This window comes from Achroia grisella, unplaced genomic scaffold (genome assembly GCF_030625045.1).
Source record: "Achroia grisella isolate CSIRO2021 unplaced genomic scaffold, CSIRO_AGI_Agris_v1 utg327, whole genome shotgun sequence".
NCBI lineage: Eukaryota > Metazoa > Arthropoda > Insecta > Lepidoptera > Pyralidae > Achroia > Achroia grisella.
Window position 1 is genome coordinate 74,869 of NW_026712799.1, and position 17,089 is coordinate 91,957.

The following is a 17,089-nucleotide window of genomic DNA, read 5'->3' on the forward strand; positions in this document are numbered from 1 at the left end:
TCATTTCCATCTCTCTACAGTGGTGTTCGTAGATAAGCGGAATGAGAATTAAATACATAACTGTGTCGTATAACCCTTAAGCATGTCCTCACTCTGATGCACCATAGATGCGCACCCTTTCTTATCGCTTGGCAGGTTCAGCACGAGCAGTTTGGTAAGCATGCCTGTAAATTATTATTGTAAGTAGATGCGCAAAATATAAACATATAATCCCAAAATGTCACGTATGTGTGGTTCATTGATAATCATAGCGATATATGTACTTCAACCACTTTTTCTCTTTTTGAAGCGGCGTGTTCGTGCGGATCAAGGACAAGAACTTGCACGTCGAATGTTTCAAGTGTTCTACTTGTGGCACCTCACTAAAGAATCAGGGCTACTACAACTTGAACGGAAAACTGTATTGCGACATTCACGCAAAACTCGTCGCTCGCCAGAATCCACCGGCTCCAAATCTAGAGCCCGTTACTGTACCGCCGTGAGTTTTATTTCTATTACATTCGTAAAGTATTTCAGAATAATAAGTTCTACTTATTAACTTCTTAATGGTACAACATCAAAATAAAACATCGACTTCAAAATAAAATCGTTGAAATTCTTGATTATAAATTGAATCTAAACTCTCTATTTATCTTGCAATCTGTATGTTTTCCTCGAGAAACATTGTACAAAGTCATCAAAAAAGAAATCTACAAGGTAGCATTCTTTATTGTGCTTTGCCAATTTTCGCAAAACAGATTTTTGCTTATAAATTTTACCAAGGGGAAGTATGTATTGATTTTTTTCTGTTAGGGAATACTACTCTGGTTTAGTTCTAAAGATAGTTTGCGCACCGATCTATTATATCTGAATAATTGGAAAGAAAAAAAAATCGGCTTAAATTTCAAAAACTTTGTCTTTACAGCGGTGGTCGTATTCCCACAAATGCATATTCGACTCCACTGCCACCATTGGCTACAAACAACTATACAAATGGTTCATCGTCGCTGTTCAGCGTGAGTATATATTTTATTTTGATTAATAGTCAATGTATTTTTATGTAGATTATTGTTACTCTAATTTAATTCCGCAAATAAAAGTGCCAACTTCAAATATAGAGTTTTAAGAATCCATAGAAATTCATGTCTATAGCTACTTATTTTGCATTAATTTGTTCTCTAAGCCAAATAATTCATATATATATATATATACACAGCAGACGTCAGCCGAGTTGCTGATACTTAAATAAAATTATTGAAATCAACAAAAGGCAAAATAAGCAAGAATGCCAGATTCGGTTCAATTACAAAAATAAGAAGATTCACCATAACCACAGATAACATAACATTACATACCCTAACTCAGTGTAGTGTATGACTATCAACAATATTTTGGGTCAATCAATCTTGATATTTTTTATATGTGACGTGCAGTTTTTTTCCGTTCTCACATGCTGTATTTTTTGCTTAATTTTTATTACTTTTTATTGGATATGGCATTATGCCCCGAAATTAGTTCCAAGTTAATTAAATGAATACACTCAAAGTACAATAATTAATTTCCATCGGGACGAAGTTGTGTCGGTCTGATGTTATTGCCAAGTTGTATATTAAATGATTTTCCCACAGCCGAATAGCAACATCTCGGGTCCGAAACCATTCGGGTCTTCAATTGGATCAGCGTACTCTCCATCGCTGTCGCCACGGTCGGCGCCGCTGTCGCCCGCGCGGCCTTTGGCGGCTCCAGCACCGGCCCCGGTGGCCGCGCCCGCCCTCGTCACTGCACCGGCGCCTGCGCCTTACGCTCCCAGTAAGAGAGTCACTTTTGCCGTCTAGTATGTATAGTATATATATATTTAAAACTGTCTGGTTTAATGTAAAAACACTTAGAACTTTTCAAATTAAACCCCCCGGTGTCAGACATAACTTTAAAGGTTTAATCTCGTGCAGATTTGATTGTAATACATATAATAAAATAGTAAACGATCCGTGTCTGCATGTGAAAGATTAAAATATATATATGTAGGTACAAGTTGCATTATTTATAGTGCCTTTCTGCACGCTGACCAATGGTCGCGGAAAATTTGTGAACTAGGCCGGCATGCTTTGCAAATATGTGCAGTCTCGGTACTCACTTAGTAGTTACTGGATTTATCCTAAGTAGAGGGTGCCACCCTATTGTGATTATACCTTTAATATCGTTACATAGTATAAAATGAATTCCGCTGTCTGTTCGTTTCTTGATATTCTAAACTACGCAACGAATTTTTATGCAGTTTTTACCAATATATATGTAGAGTGATTTAAGAGGAAGTTTTATTTGTGTAAAAGATATATAATATACACTCGTTCGGAGCCGGGTAACGAGTATATACCATAATGAAAAGGTTCTAAGTTTCAACATTTGCTCAAAATTCATATTCTCCATATGAATTTTGAGCAAATGTTGAAACTTAGAACCTTTGGCCAAAATTCACATAGCCTTATATACTGTTTTAAATTTGACGCGATCATTATTTATACGAATAATTAGTAAATCAAGGGATCTTACCACGTTTTATATTTATTGAGTTCCCTTAACTCAATAAAAATAAAACATGGTAAGATCCCGTGATGTACTAATTTCACATAGGTACCCTTACATACCATAACATATACAGGCATTTGTGTATTAGAAATATGCCTGGCGCCGCCTGTTTACACGTATCAAATAGTGTTGTTATATAACTTTCAACAGATGTAATCGTAACAATTTTATTGTATTGTGTAAATTAATAAATACGATAACAGACAGTTTTGAATATCATAATCAATATCCTTATAGTTACATACAAGATATTCGAAAAGCTAATTATACTGCAGATATATGGTAATATTGCTAAGTATTGGAAGTTTAATGCGTCCTTTCTGTTTTGTATTAGAATATTTTTTCTGAGCTCGAGGGAATTAAACCAAATCATCAATTGTTGGAGTACAATTTTAAACACCACATAGGATTAATTTTTATCATTAAAAATAGGCCAACAGCTTGGCGGACTCACATCAATATATAGCTGTTGATGTTTAATTTATTATTCGTAATAGGTAGATATCTTCAGTATAATTATACAAAGTGAATAAGACAAAAACTATTAATTAAGGATGTATAAATATAACTCTAAAAAAAGTTATGCCACTGGATTGGAGAGAATTAATTTAATTATATATTTCATATACAAATTTAAACAGAACATACTATAAAATTTAATAGCATAATTGACATTATTGAAATTATTTTTTTATATATGATTCTATTATCATCACCACTACTACTGATAGTTTTAAAATTCATCAGCATTTGATTTTATGTGATGAAAAAAATATTGCCTATTATATAAAAACCGAATTTAAGCAGCAAAAGCAATGATAGCAGATCGTAACCCCAGTATTATACATGTAGTTAAAATATTTTACTACCGTTTGCATTTTAAAAGAACTCATCAATATCATCATCTGCTCCATCAGTAGATGCGAGATGACATTATTTCATTCAAATTATTTTTATACCTTCATGGAAGACGCCTACTACTTAAATATTACTTCGACAGACACTTCTAGAGAGAAATTAAATAAAAACAGCAAGCTGGTTTTTAAACATACAATACAGTATTTTAAATAATTGGCATATTTTTTTGATGCAAAAATATCTTTTAAACTATTATTTATTTTCAACAGAGGCCCCAGTATCTCTTTTTAAAGGTAATTTTTAAATTAGGAATTATAAATACGCGCAGATCAGCTTGTCGCAGCTAATAGTAATTGTTTAGCGATGTGCAATTCTAATTAAATATATCTTTTATGCTACGCGGGCCAGCAATATCATTTAAATAACTACCACCTTGGTGCTAAATATCTGTTGAAATATGCGTCATGTGTCACGTATTGGAACCTGCTACAGATATTTAACAACAGCTTCTTTTGTGTGCCGTTAGAAAATTAGTAAGCTTATATTTTACGTTACGCATATAGCCTGTTTCAATATTCTAAATTAATTTCATATATTTTTTTTCTTTCCACCCATTTATAACCCTGGAAACCTTTACAAACTAATAGCTCAAAACGTGAAAAGCATAGTGTGGCCCCCACCAAATCCCCCAGACAACATAGTCTCCCCGATCGATAGTAGCGAACCAAAATCAACGAATATTATCGATGAAAGCATCCCGCAAACTATGCAAATAGAGAGAGAATCAACGAAGAACATAGATAATTTATGTCATATAGATAACATCCATCAGAAGACAACACAACAAACATTATCGTCTTCGAAACAGTTCTCTGAATTTGCTTCCAGTGTTTCTTGTGCATCAGCTACGCTATCGGCAGGTGCTACTGCATCGACTAAGTTAGAATCTTTGTCCAAAAGTAAACAATCAAGTGAAACTCATGAAAGTACATGTGTAATACAATCGTTTTCCGAAAAAGAATCTTCAGAAAAACAAAGTGTGAATATTTATCATTCAAAGACGAGCGCACCAGTAGAAAAGTTATATGAAAATACATTGAACAACACCAATGAATGCGTTCAGAATACAGAAAAAATAGAACATACGGCAAATAAATCAGAACCACTTATTGATCAACAATCCTCCAAAACAGAATCTTCCTACACAGAACAGTTTCATAATGAAACTATGAACCTACAAAAAAAAATAGAAACATCATCATTTCCAACGAATATACAAGATGTACAGGAAAATAAACAAGAACCCTTAAAAATTAACGAGAATGAATTTCAAAATAATTCTAATAATGATAAGTCATGTTATGAAAATATATCTACAATATCAAATAAGGATAACAAAATCGAAATTAGTAATAACGTTAATATTTCCATAAATTCAGCTACACAAAGTGTTGTCCAGGGTACAGGTTTAATCACGTCTATGAGAGACGCTTTAACGACTGCACCAGACCATCCTTATTCACCTTTGCCATCTTCTAATCTAATAAATTCTGACACTAAGATACCTAATGAACTTCACATTGACACCTCCGTCAATAAGACACCCGACACAACAGAAATATCAAATGTTCAATTACCACAAATATCACAACCATCACCCATATTTATTCAACAATCAAAACGTGGCATTTCACCTATTCCGCCAATTACTATGTATACACCACCAGAACAAAAACAAGTTCCTATACCAATGCCCGAAGAATCTCAGCCATATATTCCGCCGGATTTTAAAATTAACATTGAAACAAAGGTTTCTCGAGAAGAGACTTCATCTCCTATGGTAGAAGCATTAACAACAGCTCCTAATCGATCATTTACTCCAGTACAAATTCCAACGATACAGAGAGGTTCTCTTAGAGATGCGCTTACAATTGCTCCAGATCAACCTTATACTTCTCTTAACATTAAAAACCAATCAACTAGTTACACATCTACTTCGTCCACTGTACAATCAACGGTAACAGATATATTAAAACCGATTGCAACACAATCATCGACTTGTGTAACTAATAAAACTCTTTCAGAATTTTCAAATTCTATACAAAATACATGTCAATTGCAATCATCAACCGATATGTCTGCCTTTAGACCAGTTACAAAGCAAATATTTCCTCCACTACAACCTGAGGAATTCTGCCAACTTTCCAACTTTCCTCCGATTAGTGATGATTTAAAAAGTAGCTTTAAGCAATCTATTAATTCAAAACAGGAAACTGTAACATCTGAAACTATTCAACACTGTGCTGTGACAAGTAGTATGTGTACTCAAGGTTTCTCGTCAATTAAAAATGCTCAAAATTATTTTGAACAGCTGAATCAAAAAGAATCTTTGTCATCAATAAATATAAGATCAAAGTCTGGTTTACATAAACCAGACGATATTCCACTTTATCAGAAAAACTTCGAACGATTGCCTTCTCAAAGGGGAATTACCCCAGAAATATGTACTGCACCAGCAGTACTTCAGAGACCTGTTACCCCAACAACTGATCCGCCTAATAAATCAAGAGACAAATCCCTAGAACCCAAACAAAATATGAATATTGCCTCACCTCAAATGCAAGTTTCTAAACATCACCAATTAAGAACTCCCGTTCAACAAACTCCTAATCAATTCTGTCATAAAGACACTCCTATTAGTATGACTTTCCAACCAGTTATAGATGACAATCTTTTGACAATTTCACCTGGCCGAAGTCGACCCACCACTCCAAGTTTGATTAATAAACCAGCGCCAATAATACCTCATTATCAAATGAATTTAGTAACAGTAGAATATTCCGCACCTGAAAGTCACTTGTATGAACCATCGAGTCGTGAAGCCAGTCGTTCTCCAACACCAAAGGCAAGATCTCGTTCACCAGCACCTGGACCACCACCAAATCCGTTGAAGGCTCAAGCCCCTCGACTTAAAGAGACGACACCACAACGACATGGAGCGCATTCACTTCTGACTCAAGCTACTTCAAATTTGCGTAAAGAAAATGAAATGTCTCAAAAAGAGATCAAAAGAAACACAGAGGTTTTAAATCCAACTCAAAGTTGTATCAGCGGTCAGCCGTTGACAACGAAGGAAGAGAAATATTCAAATTTTGGGTATAACAGAGAACATTATAATAAAGGCGATTTAAATATTACAGAGGATGCAGTGGTGAATCAAAATTATGGTAAAAAACAAACACAATCCCATAATGTTTCGGAATATGGTAATAAAACAGTACAGACAACAAGAAAAACATTTGAAGAATTTGAAAAGACACAATCTGCTAAAGTTATAGAAATACGAAAAGGGGCCCCATCATCTGAAATGTATCAACAACCTGAATCTAATATTCGGCCATCCAATGTCAATTTTAATCAAGTTTTTCCACCTCCTGTCATAAGCACGGCAACTATCCAACATTCATCTGCTAATCTTACTAATGAAAGTGTCGTAACTACAAGTAGATCAATAGAAAATTATCAGACAAACCCTTCGATTTCTGGTGCTAACCAAGGTCCAGTGTGTGATCCTACCCCATCGACAGGTTCCAGTGTAGGAGCTGCTGCCCGTGGCAAAGCGTTTGGCGTATCATCTGCTCCAAAACGAGGGAGAGGAGTTTTGAATAAAGCAGCGGTGCCTGGCTCTCGGGTGCCCCTTTGCGCTTCCTGCAATGGGAATATTAGGTGATCTGTTTGTAAAGGCAACATAGTGTCGTGATTTTTGTCGTTTTGCGCACTGCATGTAAAAGACAAATAGGTAGTGATCTATATAACTAACGAGCTTGGATGTTTATGATTACGATATATTAAAATATATTTTTTTTCTACTTACAATGTGTGTAATATTAACAACAAGATTGATATTTTAACTGTGTTTGATTTATTAATTTTGATTTTCTAACAGCTAACGAAATGCAGAGTATCAACAGCACACATCGAACAGAATTCAAAAGCCCTGCTGAAGAAAGGCTGTTAAGGAAAATGGCGAAAATGGCCTTAAATGGTTATGAAATCGGCATACAAAGAAAAATAAAACCAGCTGATCATATTCAATCGATGGCAGATAAAATACAAGATACTGTGGTAACAAAACATCCATTAAATACAGACAGTTCTTCAAATGAAAACGGCTATGAGAATACTTTAAAACAACCACTTAATAAAATTTATGATAAAGGATATAAGACGCAGGAAAATATTCAAAATATTGGTGACAAAATAAAAGAAACTATTATAATGAATCATCCAGCAGCCGTTAACTTTATGAATGGAAACATACCACCACCGCCTCCAATACCTAATACTCCAGTGCCACATTTCAATAGTGCTCAGAGCACTCCAAATGATCATAATAGTAATAAAAACTCAAAAAATATCGATCCCAAAAATCTTAATACTAATTTGGTAATAGATACTAACATTACTGGTAAATTATTAAATAATAGTAGATGTTCAAGTACTGAGGATTTATCTCTAAAAAATAATAGTGACAATTATTATTCAAATACACTTCGAAAAAAAGAAGTTTTTGAAAAATCTGCCTTCTTAAATGGAATGAACGTAACGAATAATGACGTACACAAAACTGAACTAAAGTTAGATAATAATTATTCTAATACGCTAACTAAAAAGAAAATTTTTGAAACACAAGATATACAGAATTCGATCAATACAACGGAAAATATCAATAAGTACCACGACAAGAGTACCAATAGCCTTACTGAAACAAATACATCTAACAAAGCAGCCCTTTACGAAAAATTCCTCATTGAAAACGGAAAGTCACGTCAAAACCAAGAAAATATAATATTACCAGGTTCATCTAAAAAAATATACGACAACACTTTATATACTTACAAAACCTCGGATCTGAACTCTAATATTAATGGAGCCAAAAAGGATACAGAAGATTTAATCAATGATATTGAAAATGAGCCAAATAATATACCTAACGGTGAAAGAAGTAAGGACGAAGCAGAGCCCGAGACAATTGTAAGACGCAGACAGAAAAGAAATCCTAACAATGATGATGGCCGAAGAGATTCTCACATTGTAGCACGACCATTGAGTACTATGACTTCCACGGACGTGGCAGATGGACACTATCCAGTGTGTCATAAATGTGATAAAGCTATAACCAGGTAAAGTATTTCAGTGAAATTTAATATATAAAGTCGAAGTAAGTTAAATAGAAAGCATTCTTTATTTATAGCATGATTGTGGTTTTGTATTTTTATTTTCATTAATTAACATATTAATTAATTATATTAATCTCAAAATACATATATGTATGATTGATGAATTATTATTCCTTTCAGTGATACAGTGAAATTGTAGTCAATTTGACCCTAAAAAACCAACAGAAATGTGTTATTTTAATAACTAATTGAGAAATTATTTCTAATAATTTTCTTGTTAAAGCCTTTGCAAGAAATATATAAGAAATAATCTCTTTATTAGTTAGTATCGATAATAAAATAAATAAAAATTGGTATAGGAATTTATAAATGTTTAACCTTAAGTTACTACCAGACTGTTGTCAGAATTTAGATATCAGATTTTTGCAATAAAAATTCCAAAATCACAATTATTCAAATACGCACACTTTTACGTAAGTATGGTAGGTTGAAATAGACTGCAATTAGCCACTAAGTTTTACATTTCCCTTCTATATCGCCATCGAAGAGTAACTCTCATGACGGTAAGAAGAAGGTAACTCTAATTTTTATGCATTTAGTATACATAAATTAAATTACCTATACGTAATTATTCTTTTTTAAACAGAGGTCCGTTTATAACGGCTTTGGGGCGTATTTGGTGCCCTGAGCATTTCGTTTGCGTGAACGCTACATGCAGACGTCATCTTCAAGATATTGGTTTCGTTGAAGAGAATGGCCAACTTTATTGTGAATACTGCTTCGAACAATACATCGCACCAGCTTGCGACAAATGTCACGCTAAAATTAAGGGTGTAAGTAAAAATGAAATAGATACGAAAAAATATATTTCGAATGTATATTAAAGCATATTTTCTTTTACTACAGGATTGTTTAAATGCTATTGGGAAACACTTCCATCCAGAGTGTTTCAATTGCGTCTATTGTGGAAAATTATTTGGTAATAATCCATTCTTCCTAGAAGATGGTCTGCCCTATTGTGAAGCAGGTAAAATTTTAATTTTAATTATTTGTACATAAAACTTTTCTGAAACTTCAATTGTAAAAGGAAATAATTCCGTGCCTTTTTACCATTAGATTGGAATGAGCTGTTCACAACAAAATGTTTTGCCTGCGGGTTCCCTGTGGAAGCAGGCGACAGGTGGGTCGAGGCGCTCAACAATAACTACCACAGTCAGTGCTTCAACTGCACGGTGCGTATGATGCGAGCCCTACTAAATATTCATGTTTACCACACAATTTCAGTACCAAATTATTATCTAACTATTTTAGGCAAATATTGTAAGATTATTATGATTTACATAATTGTAACATAAAATGGTCAAAACCTAAGCTTGCCTAATGTTAGTCAATCTTTATAACCTTAATACATACTTTGTGTAATTATGTCCTTTCATTGACAACCAAAACGTCTTCAATAACATATCTGGCCTATTTCAGTAACGTCCTTGCAATATAATAAATATTTCAATTTATTAATTTTATTATAATCGGCATACTTCGTCTACACGATATAAATTCTTAGAATATCAACAATAGTTTTAACAAAGATTGAATATTTATGACTTCACTACATTTTATATTTTGCACTGATTCAAAAATTACATATAGGTAAATTACATTAGTACGAAGCTCGTCATACGCTGCCAACTACCGTGTTAAATATTAACAAAATATTAGTGTGTGTGCCCCCGAAGTGTGTTTTATATAAATGAATTAACGATTATTATTCCCCCAATATACATATAATTAAAAACTTCCTAAAGTTCAGGGAGCTTAACAATATGTATATAATATAATATATACACCTACCCTACCGTAACTACCGACATATAAATCACGGATTAAATTTTCATTTTGCTTGTAGAAACGCTGTTGCTTTGAGGTAAATTTATGAGTTTGACTATTATTAAGTAGAACTGTTTTGGCTATTTTATGTATATTATTATAACTTATTATAATTAGAAAATAAATTTTGTACAAGTAGTCATATAACCATTTGAAAAATTCTCATGTACCTAACCTAATATTACTAGTACTTATTATGAATTATGTGTCTTACTGTCTTAGTAGTTTTGTCTTTGCAACTATAAAAGGCCCCATATAGTGGTAAAATAAAATTTTACTGTTTTTTAAATTATATGTATATTTTTTATTTACATCTTGTAACGGAAATGATTTCGTAATATAAAATTAAGCGATAAAAGTTTTATTTCTTTGATATTTTTGTTAATTAATGTGCTTAATAGGAATTGTTGAGTTCAGTAGTATTTACAGAAAAGAGTAACAAATATCCGTTGCTCTTTCACGTAAAAACTATTGAATTCTACAATTCATTGAAATAAATAGATATCCATCCCCACAAATTTTCGTACGTATAATTTTAATTGCATTTTGAAGAATATTTATTTATTCGCAACGCAACTGTTCTCATAATTCAGGTTCGTAAATGCATTCTAGAATGTGAAGTCATTTCTGTTTCAACCTGTATACGTATAATAACGATATTACAGAAATAGACAATAAATATATGGAAATATTTTTCAGGTGTGCAAAAAGAACCTCGAAGGACAGAGTTTCTTCGCCAAAGGAGGTAGACCTTTCTGTAAAACTCACGCCCGCTAGAAGTCCTCATCACATTATGTATAATTCCGACACTGTTTATTCGACTACTACTTTTCGCCCTGTTTCTTCTTCTCCTCTGGCAGTCGATATTACCATTGCACCTTCTCCACAAAGAACAAGAAAGTTGGAAACGCCCCTCCACTTTGATGGAGGATTGTTTTCTGACATAAGGAGCAAAGATGGCAAATTACTGAGCACTGTCACGGTCGATCGAGTACATAGCTCGTCACGTCATGATGTTACAGACTCGCCTGACGTGTACCAGAATATCGGATCAAATGGAATAAAGGATTATGTGGACGATATTATTAAAACAGAGACAATCACAAATCAAGATGTATTTAAAGTAAAATTTACACCAGTCCCGCCAGAATTGGACTCCCCACGTTTGCTTACTCCTTCACAATTTCAAACCAATCGTGATAGAACGCCTATAAATTATATTAAGGACAATTATGAGGATTTACAAAGCTATAAAATTGTTAATTCTCTATGTAAAGAAAAGGATATACATGCTGAGGTGTCAAGTAACATTGAGAAGAGTACAGATACCTTAATGGTAGTCGAACCATACAACAGGCCATACAGCCCCCTGGCGAATATAGTAGTATCTGAACAATTAACAAAGATTGATAATTACTTGCAAGATAGTCTGAATTTATGCGCCGTTAGCGTGACGATGGATCATATTGCTCCTGTGCAAATACAGACAGAAGAAGAAACACAAAGTAAGGAAATAGATAGCAATTATAATAAAGAAACATTTTTGATAGAGAAAAATGGAAGTAACATTTCTAACAGTTGTATAGAAAACAAAAATAGTTATCCAAAAGAATATACAGCGCAACCACAAAACGATTGCACCGAGATCATAACGTCCACTAATACTGAAGGTAACAAATTAAAAACAAATAGTGTCGTTTTAAAACATCCAGGAGTGTTCGGTGCCGTTTATAATATGCCGATACATTATCATGCAGCAATTTTATGTTTTGTATTAATTGTATATAATTTTATTTATCAGTATATTAAGCAAAATTGTTCTAATAATAACGGTAAATAAATTTATTATTGTATTTACGTATCTAATATAGTTAAATAAAAAAACGTAAAGTTCACTTTATTATGTACCGTAATAAACTAGTCATTGGTTGGGATAATAATTAAATGACAATAATCTAACGTATCGATGTTGTTCGAGATTTTATTATATTTTTAAATAAAAGAAGATGTAAATAATCAAAGGTAACAAATTCCTCTGTTAATGCCGTTTGTGTATCAATAATATTTTTATATTAACCATTTGGTGCTTTTCACTACAGTAAAATGCTCGCAATATTGTGATATTTCACAGTTTCCTCTAATTTAAATTTAAGGCTTTGTATACAGCTTCCGGAATGTTGCAGTAAACTGTTACTAACATTAACAGTAGTTATTTAATCTATTTTTAAAAAGATAATGTCCCTTCGACGTGATAAAGTAATTGGTGCACCAAGATTTATTAATGTATTCTATTAAATTATGAACTATTATTTATATATCACACATAGTATAACATTATTTTGTTACAAGTACATGTAAATTTTATTATTAGATAATTATAAATCAGTGTCGAGTTAAGATGGTGGAAAAACATATATTTAAGTCTTATATTTTGTTGATTATAAATTAATAATCATACTTACTTTTAAGATCTATTTATTTAGTCTTAGTCTGATACATACATAAATGTGAGCTTAAATAAAATATTTTATTTTGCACTTTTGTCTCATTTTAAAATGTTTTATCTGAATTAATCAAATTACAAAAATACTGGAATATACACGTCTACATGTTTCTTAATTAGATATGAATATCTTGATCAGATTATTCCTCTGCCTTTGTCATAATAAAATCAATGAATACCTACTGGTGGATATTTTTTTTTTGTGTTAGTAATTGCGTACATCTAAATTTCAATGAATTCGTGGATAGTTTGGAATCACAATTAGATGTAGCTAATTGTGTTTCCAAACCATCCATGAATTCATTGAAATGTACACATGAAATGTCATCAAAATCGGTACATCTGTGTAAAAGTTAGTTAAATGATAAGGTATAAACTGCAATTTGTCTCAACAATTTCAGTAATTTTTACCAAAAATAGAAAAAATAATTGTTTTATAAAAAAATTATGTGTTTGTGTTAGCACCTCTCATTACTTTGCTCCCTTCTTTTGCGTCTGTGGAAACAAGGTTTTGCAGATGCAACAATTCTATAATTATAAATGTTGTAAGTTACAAGTTGTAACTTTTCTTTTTACATAACAAACTGTCGTAGATTATATTACTCTGTTGACACTATTTTTTAAATTTTAGCTGTGATAAATATACTAGTTACGCATAACAGTCAAGTACCTGTTGCCTTAACTAGTTGATTTGTTAAGACCTTTTTTGTTTTACTGTTCAATACTATGTATTAAAAGACTCTTATCAATAGTTTTGTTATTGTGAGAAAAAAAGCATCATAGAACAAAACTAGGAACTAAAACTATAAAAATCAAATTTTGATAATGTCTTGAGATGGTTCTCAACATCTCTGCTATGTCCAAATTTGGTTTGAAATGTCCGGATTTGGGATCTATGGGAGGGCTAACATCCAGGAATAATAGAAATGAAAGTTTTCTAATTAGTTATTTTAATAATAATTTAATCTTGTATTCATCTTCTATTATTATATTATTATTATCTACCCACCCAGGCTTCGCACGGGTGTACATGTATTAAACATATAAACTTTCTTCTTGAATCACTCTATCTATTAAAAAAACAGCTTCAATAGCCACTGCATAGTTTTAAAGATTTAAATATACATTGGGGACAGACAGCGTAAGCAACCTTGTTTTATACTATGTAATGATAACTATAATATCAAGAACACATTTAATAAATTTTAATATGCTCATTTTATTCATAAATTAAAAGATTAAACTTTAACGTTAAATTAATCTTAATTCATACTGGATTGACTGGTAACATTACATGCTTCTTCAATAGGTTTACTATCCTCTTCGCCGAAAAAGAACTTTGTTATTCTGAAATAGAATTGTAGTAAACAAAATTATGTATATAGCAATACAAATGTAGCAAATAAAGAAAATTTGTTTTCTTTTTTTTCATGGTATTAAATTGAAGTAAATTAGGTTTTGAAGTTTGGAGACTTAAAAGAAAATTTGAATCTATTTATAATGTCATAATTAGGTTGTCAGTTGTTGTTACATAGATAGATACCATGTCTAGCTATAACACAAATCACACGTTTTAGTTCAATCCACACAGGAAATACACTCCGAAAGGAAAATTCAGCAAATAAAATACAGTAGAGGAATATACATTGTGATGTTCATGTCTATAAGCAACTGTTGTCACTTTCCTTTAATTGTAGGTATTGATATCATATTTTCCGAAAGATAATGCATCTCCAAATGTTTACGTAAATAATATGTTAATAGTAACTTAATACTTATAAAATAAATCTTGCAAGTTAATAGTAATTATTTCGGTAGTTAACAAAGTGAAAATATAATAAAGTAGGAAAGTACTAACTGCTTCCATTGTACTGCTAGTCCAATAAAAGTTAAAGTGAGAAAGCCATGCCAAAATGTAGTGACCAATGGTATAGGCTCTCTTTTGTGCCCAAAATTTTTATAAGTTCTACGATTGAATAAATATACAGTTCTTCCTAATTGTAACATTTTCACTTTTAACAGAGTTCATAGAATACTGTGGGTACTCATTTTTAATACATCGTATTATATAAGCAAATTAAACCCGACTATATAAATAAAATAGGAAAATAATCTGAAAAAAAAACTACGAACTGTGATAACCCTACTTAAAAATATGAACACAGAACAATGACAAATAAAGTCTCCGTCTTGCCAAGGTGACATAAGTTGTCACATTGACAAATAGTTTTTTTTCTTGTATCGAATGCTGTCATACGAAAATTACTCTGTATTCAAAATAATTTATTTTCTAATGCATGATGATTACGGAATTTTACGCTAATTGTATGCAAGGCCACTAGTGGACAACGATAGAATGAGCATGAAGTCAAATAAGTCCGTATGATATCAAAATCACTAGGAATTTGATAAAATATATGATGGCTTCCAAGGGACGGTATGATAGTCGACCTAACAGAATACATTGTCACGGACGAGGCCACTAGTCCTCATTATGTGCTATAATCCAACGCATTTTCATCACATATGCAAGACAAAAATGTTTTCTGTGATGAACAAATATTGCTGGTTATATCTCAATCCATGTTGCTTTGGAAGAATCTTAATATTCCACCGCAGTTTCCTGGATTAATTTTTATTTGTTATCGGTGTTTCCATAACCAGAGTAAATCAATAATTTAAATTAATGCATAAATATGGGGTTAGAATCTACTATGGCATGATTTCAAAACAAATGCAACTCTCACTCTTCTGTATTTAAGGCACTTTTTTACTCTATTCACTATTATAAATTGAAAGCAAGTTGTATATATAAAATATATTTATATACTAGCCGACCCCGCAAAAGCAATTTGTTTTGATATATAAAAAAATTGTGGTAGAAGAGTGAAAATCGACGTATTTTTAAAAATCTTCTATCATCATGCGGGTTGTAGTTACGATAGAAGAAGAATAAAAGCTTGTTTCGAGACCGAATCACTTTCTTGTACATACCTATATATTCATTGTAAATATTTCGTAATTATAAATATTTAACAACAATCTGGCACAATAAAAAAATATGACAATAAAAAAATATTTTTTTGGAGTGAGTCATCGTAACACTTAGTGGTTTAAAAACTAGTTATAAACCTATTCTCAGACTTTGAATATACATACATGACACGTTAATTTTATACATCAGACGTAATGCAGCTTTATCTTATATATAAAATTCTCGTGTCACAATTTTCGTTCCCATACTCCTCCGAAACGGTTTGACTGATTCTCATGAAATTTTGTGAGCGTATTGAGGTCTGAGAATTGGCCAACATCTATTAAGGGTAGTACACCCCTATTTTTTTTTATTTTAAGGCAAAACAACGTTTGCCGGGACAGCTAGTATATTACGACCGCGTATAGGTTAGAGCCCTGTACCTGTATGCATTGATTTTTTTAAATTTAATTTTAGCTCTTTTAGTGTTACCATGTGAGCATAGCATTTAAGATATTCTACTAAGTATAAAGTCTAATTCAACATAAGCTTAGTTTATGAGCCCTAAGAAATAGTGATGAACACATTTTAGATTATCGATTCATTTAATCCTCGAAGAATTGTTTGATCTGAAGCTGGATCTCCCATTGCCACTTAAATTTATTTCGTAATAATATGTAGGTATACTCATTTTGTGATAACTTATAGAAAGACCGATCAATTTAACTATTGTGTTATTTAATAATATTTACTATATAGTATAAATATGTTTTATATTGTGCTCAATCCTACCAGAAACGTAAGGGAAAGACTAACTACATCTCAGATAGCAAAAAAAAACAGAAATGCATGTTTGTATTCTAATGTCAAAAAAGAAAATAATACAATAACTACTCAAATTATTAGTTACGTATGTACAAAAAAAGCAACTGCTTACACTATAGTCAATAAACCAGAACATTATTAGTTCTTGAAATTGTATTCATAAAACAGTTTTGAGAACATATATATTTACAAATCTTACTTAACTTACATTTATTTACATACACAAAAAAATTAATAGTCACTTCCAACGTAAATCCTAGTAAGTAGGCAATTATACAAAGGTACTGTATTGAACAA

General features: G+C 31.9%; 1 protein-coding gene across 4 annotated transcripts in view; it reads left to right on the top strand.

Moving 5' to 3' along the window:
- The window catches only part of LOC131843684 (PDZ and LIM domain protein Zasp), a 44,572-nt gene extending 32,601 nt beyond the window's left edge, over window positions 1–11,971 (top strand). For 2 of the 4 annotated variants that reach the window (XM_059192372.1, XM_059192373.1), the window contains exons 8-15: window positions 290–478; window positions 905–995; window positions 1,608–1,788; window positions 7,370–8,606; window positions 9,250–9,436; window positions 9,510–9,630; window positions 9,720–9,835; window positions 11,190–11,971. In XM_059192372.1, the coding sequence (XP_059048355.1) occupies window positions 290–478; window positions 905–995; window positions 1,608–1,788; window positions 7,370–8,606; window positions 9,250–9,436; window positions 9,510–9,630; window positions 9,720–9,835; window positions 11,190–11,267 (2,200 nt within the window). In that variant the 3' untranslated portion in view covers window positions 11,268–11,971. Of the gene's footprint in view, window positions 1–289; window positions 479–904; window positions 996–1,607; window positions 1,789–3,692; window positions 3,717–4,070; window positions 7,150–7,369; window positions 8,607–9,249; window positions 9,437–9,509; window positions 9,631–9,719; window positions 9,836–11,189 lie in introns of all 4 variants that reach the window. The other 2 variants (XM_059192374.1, XM_059192375.1) reach the window with 2 other exon arrangements.
- The last annotated feature ends 5,118 nt before the right edge of the window (window positions 11,972–17,089 follow it).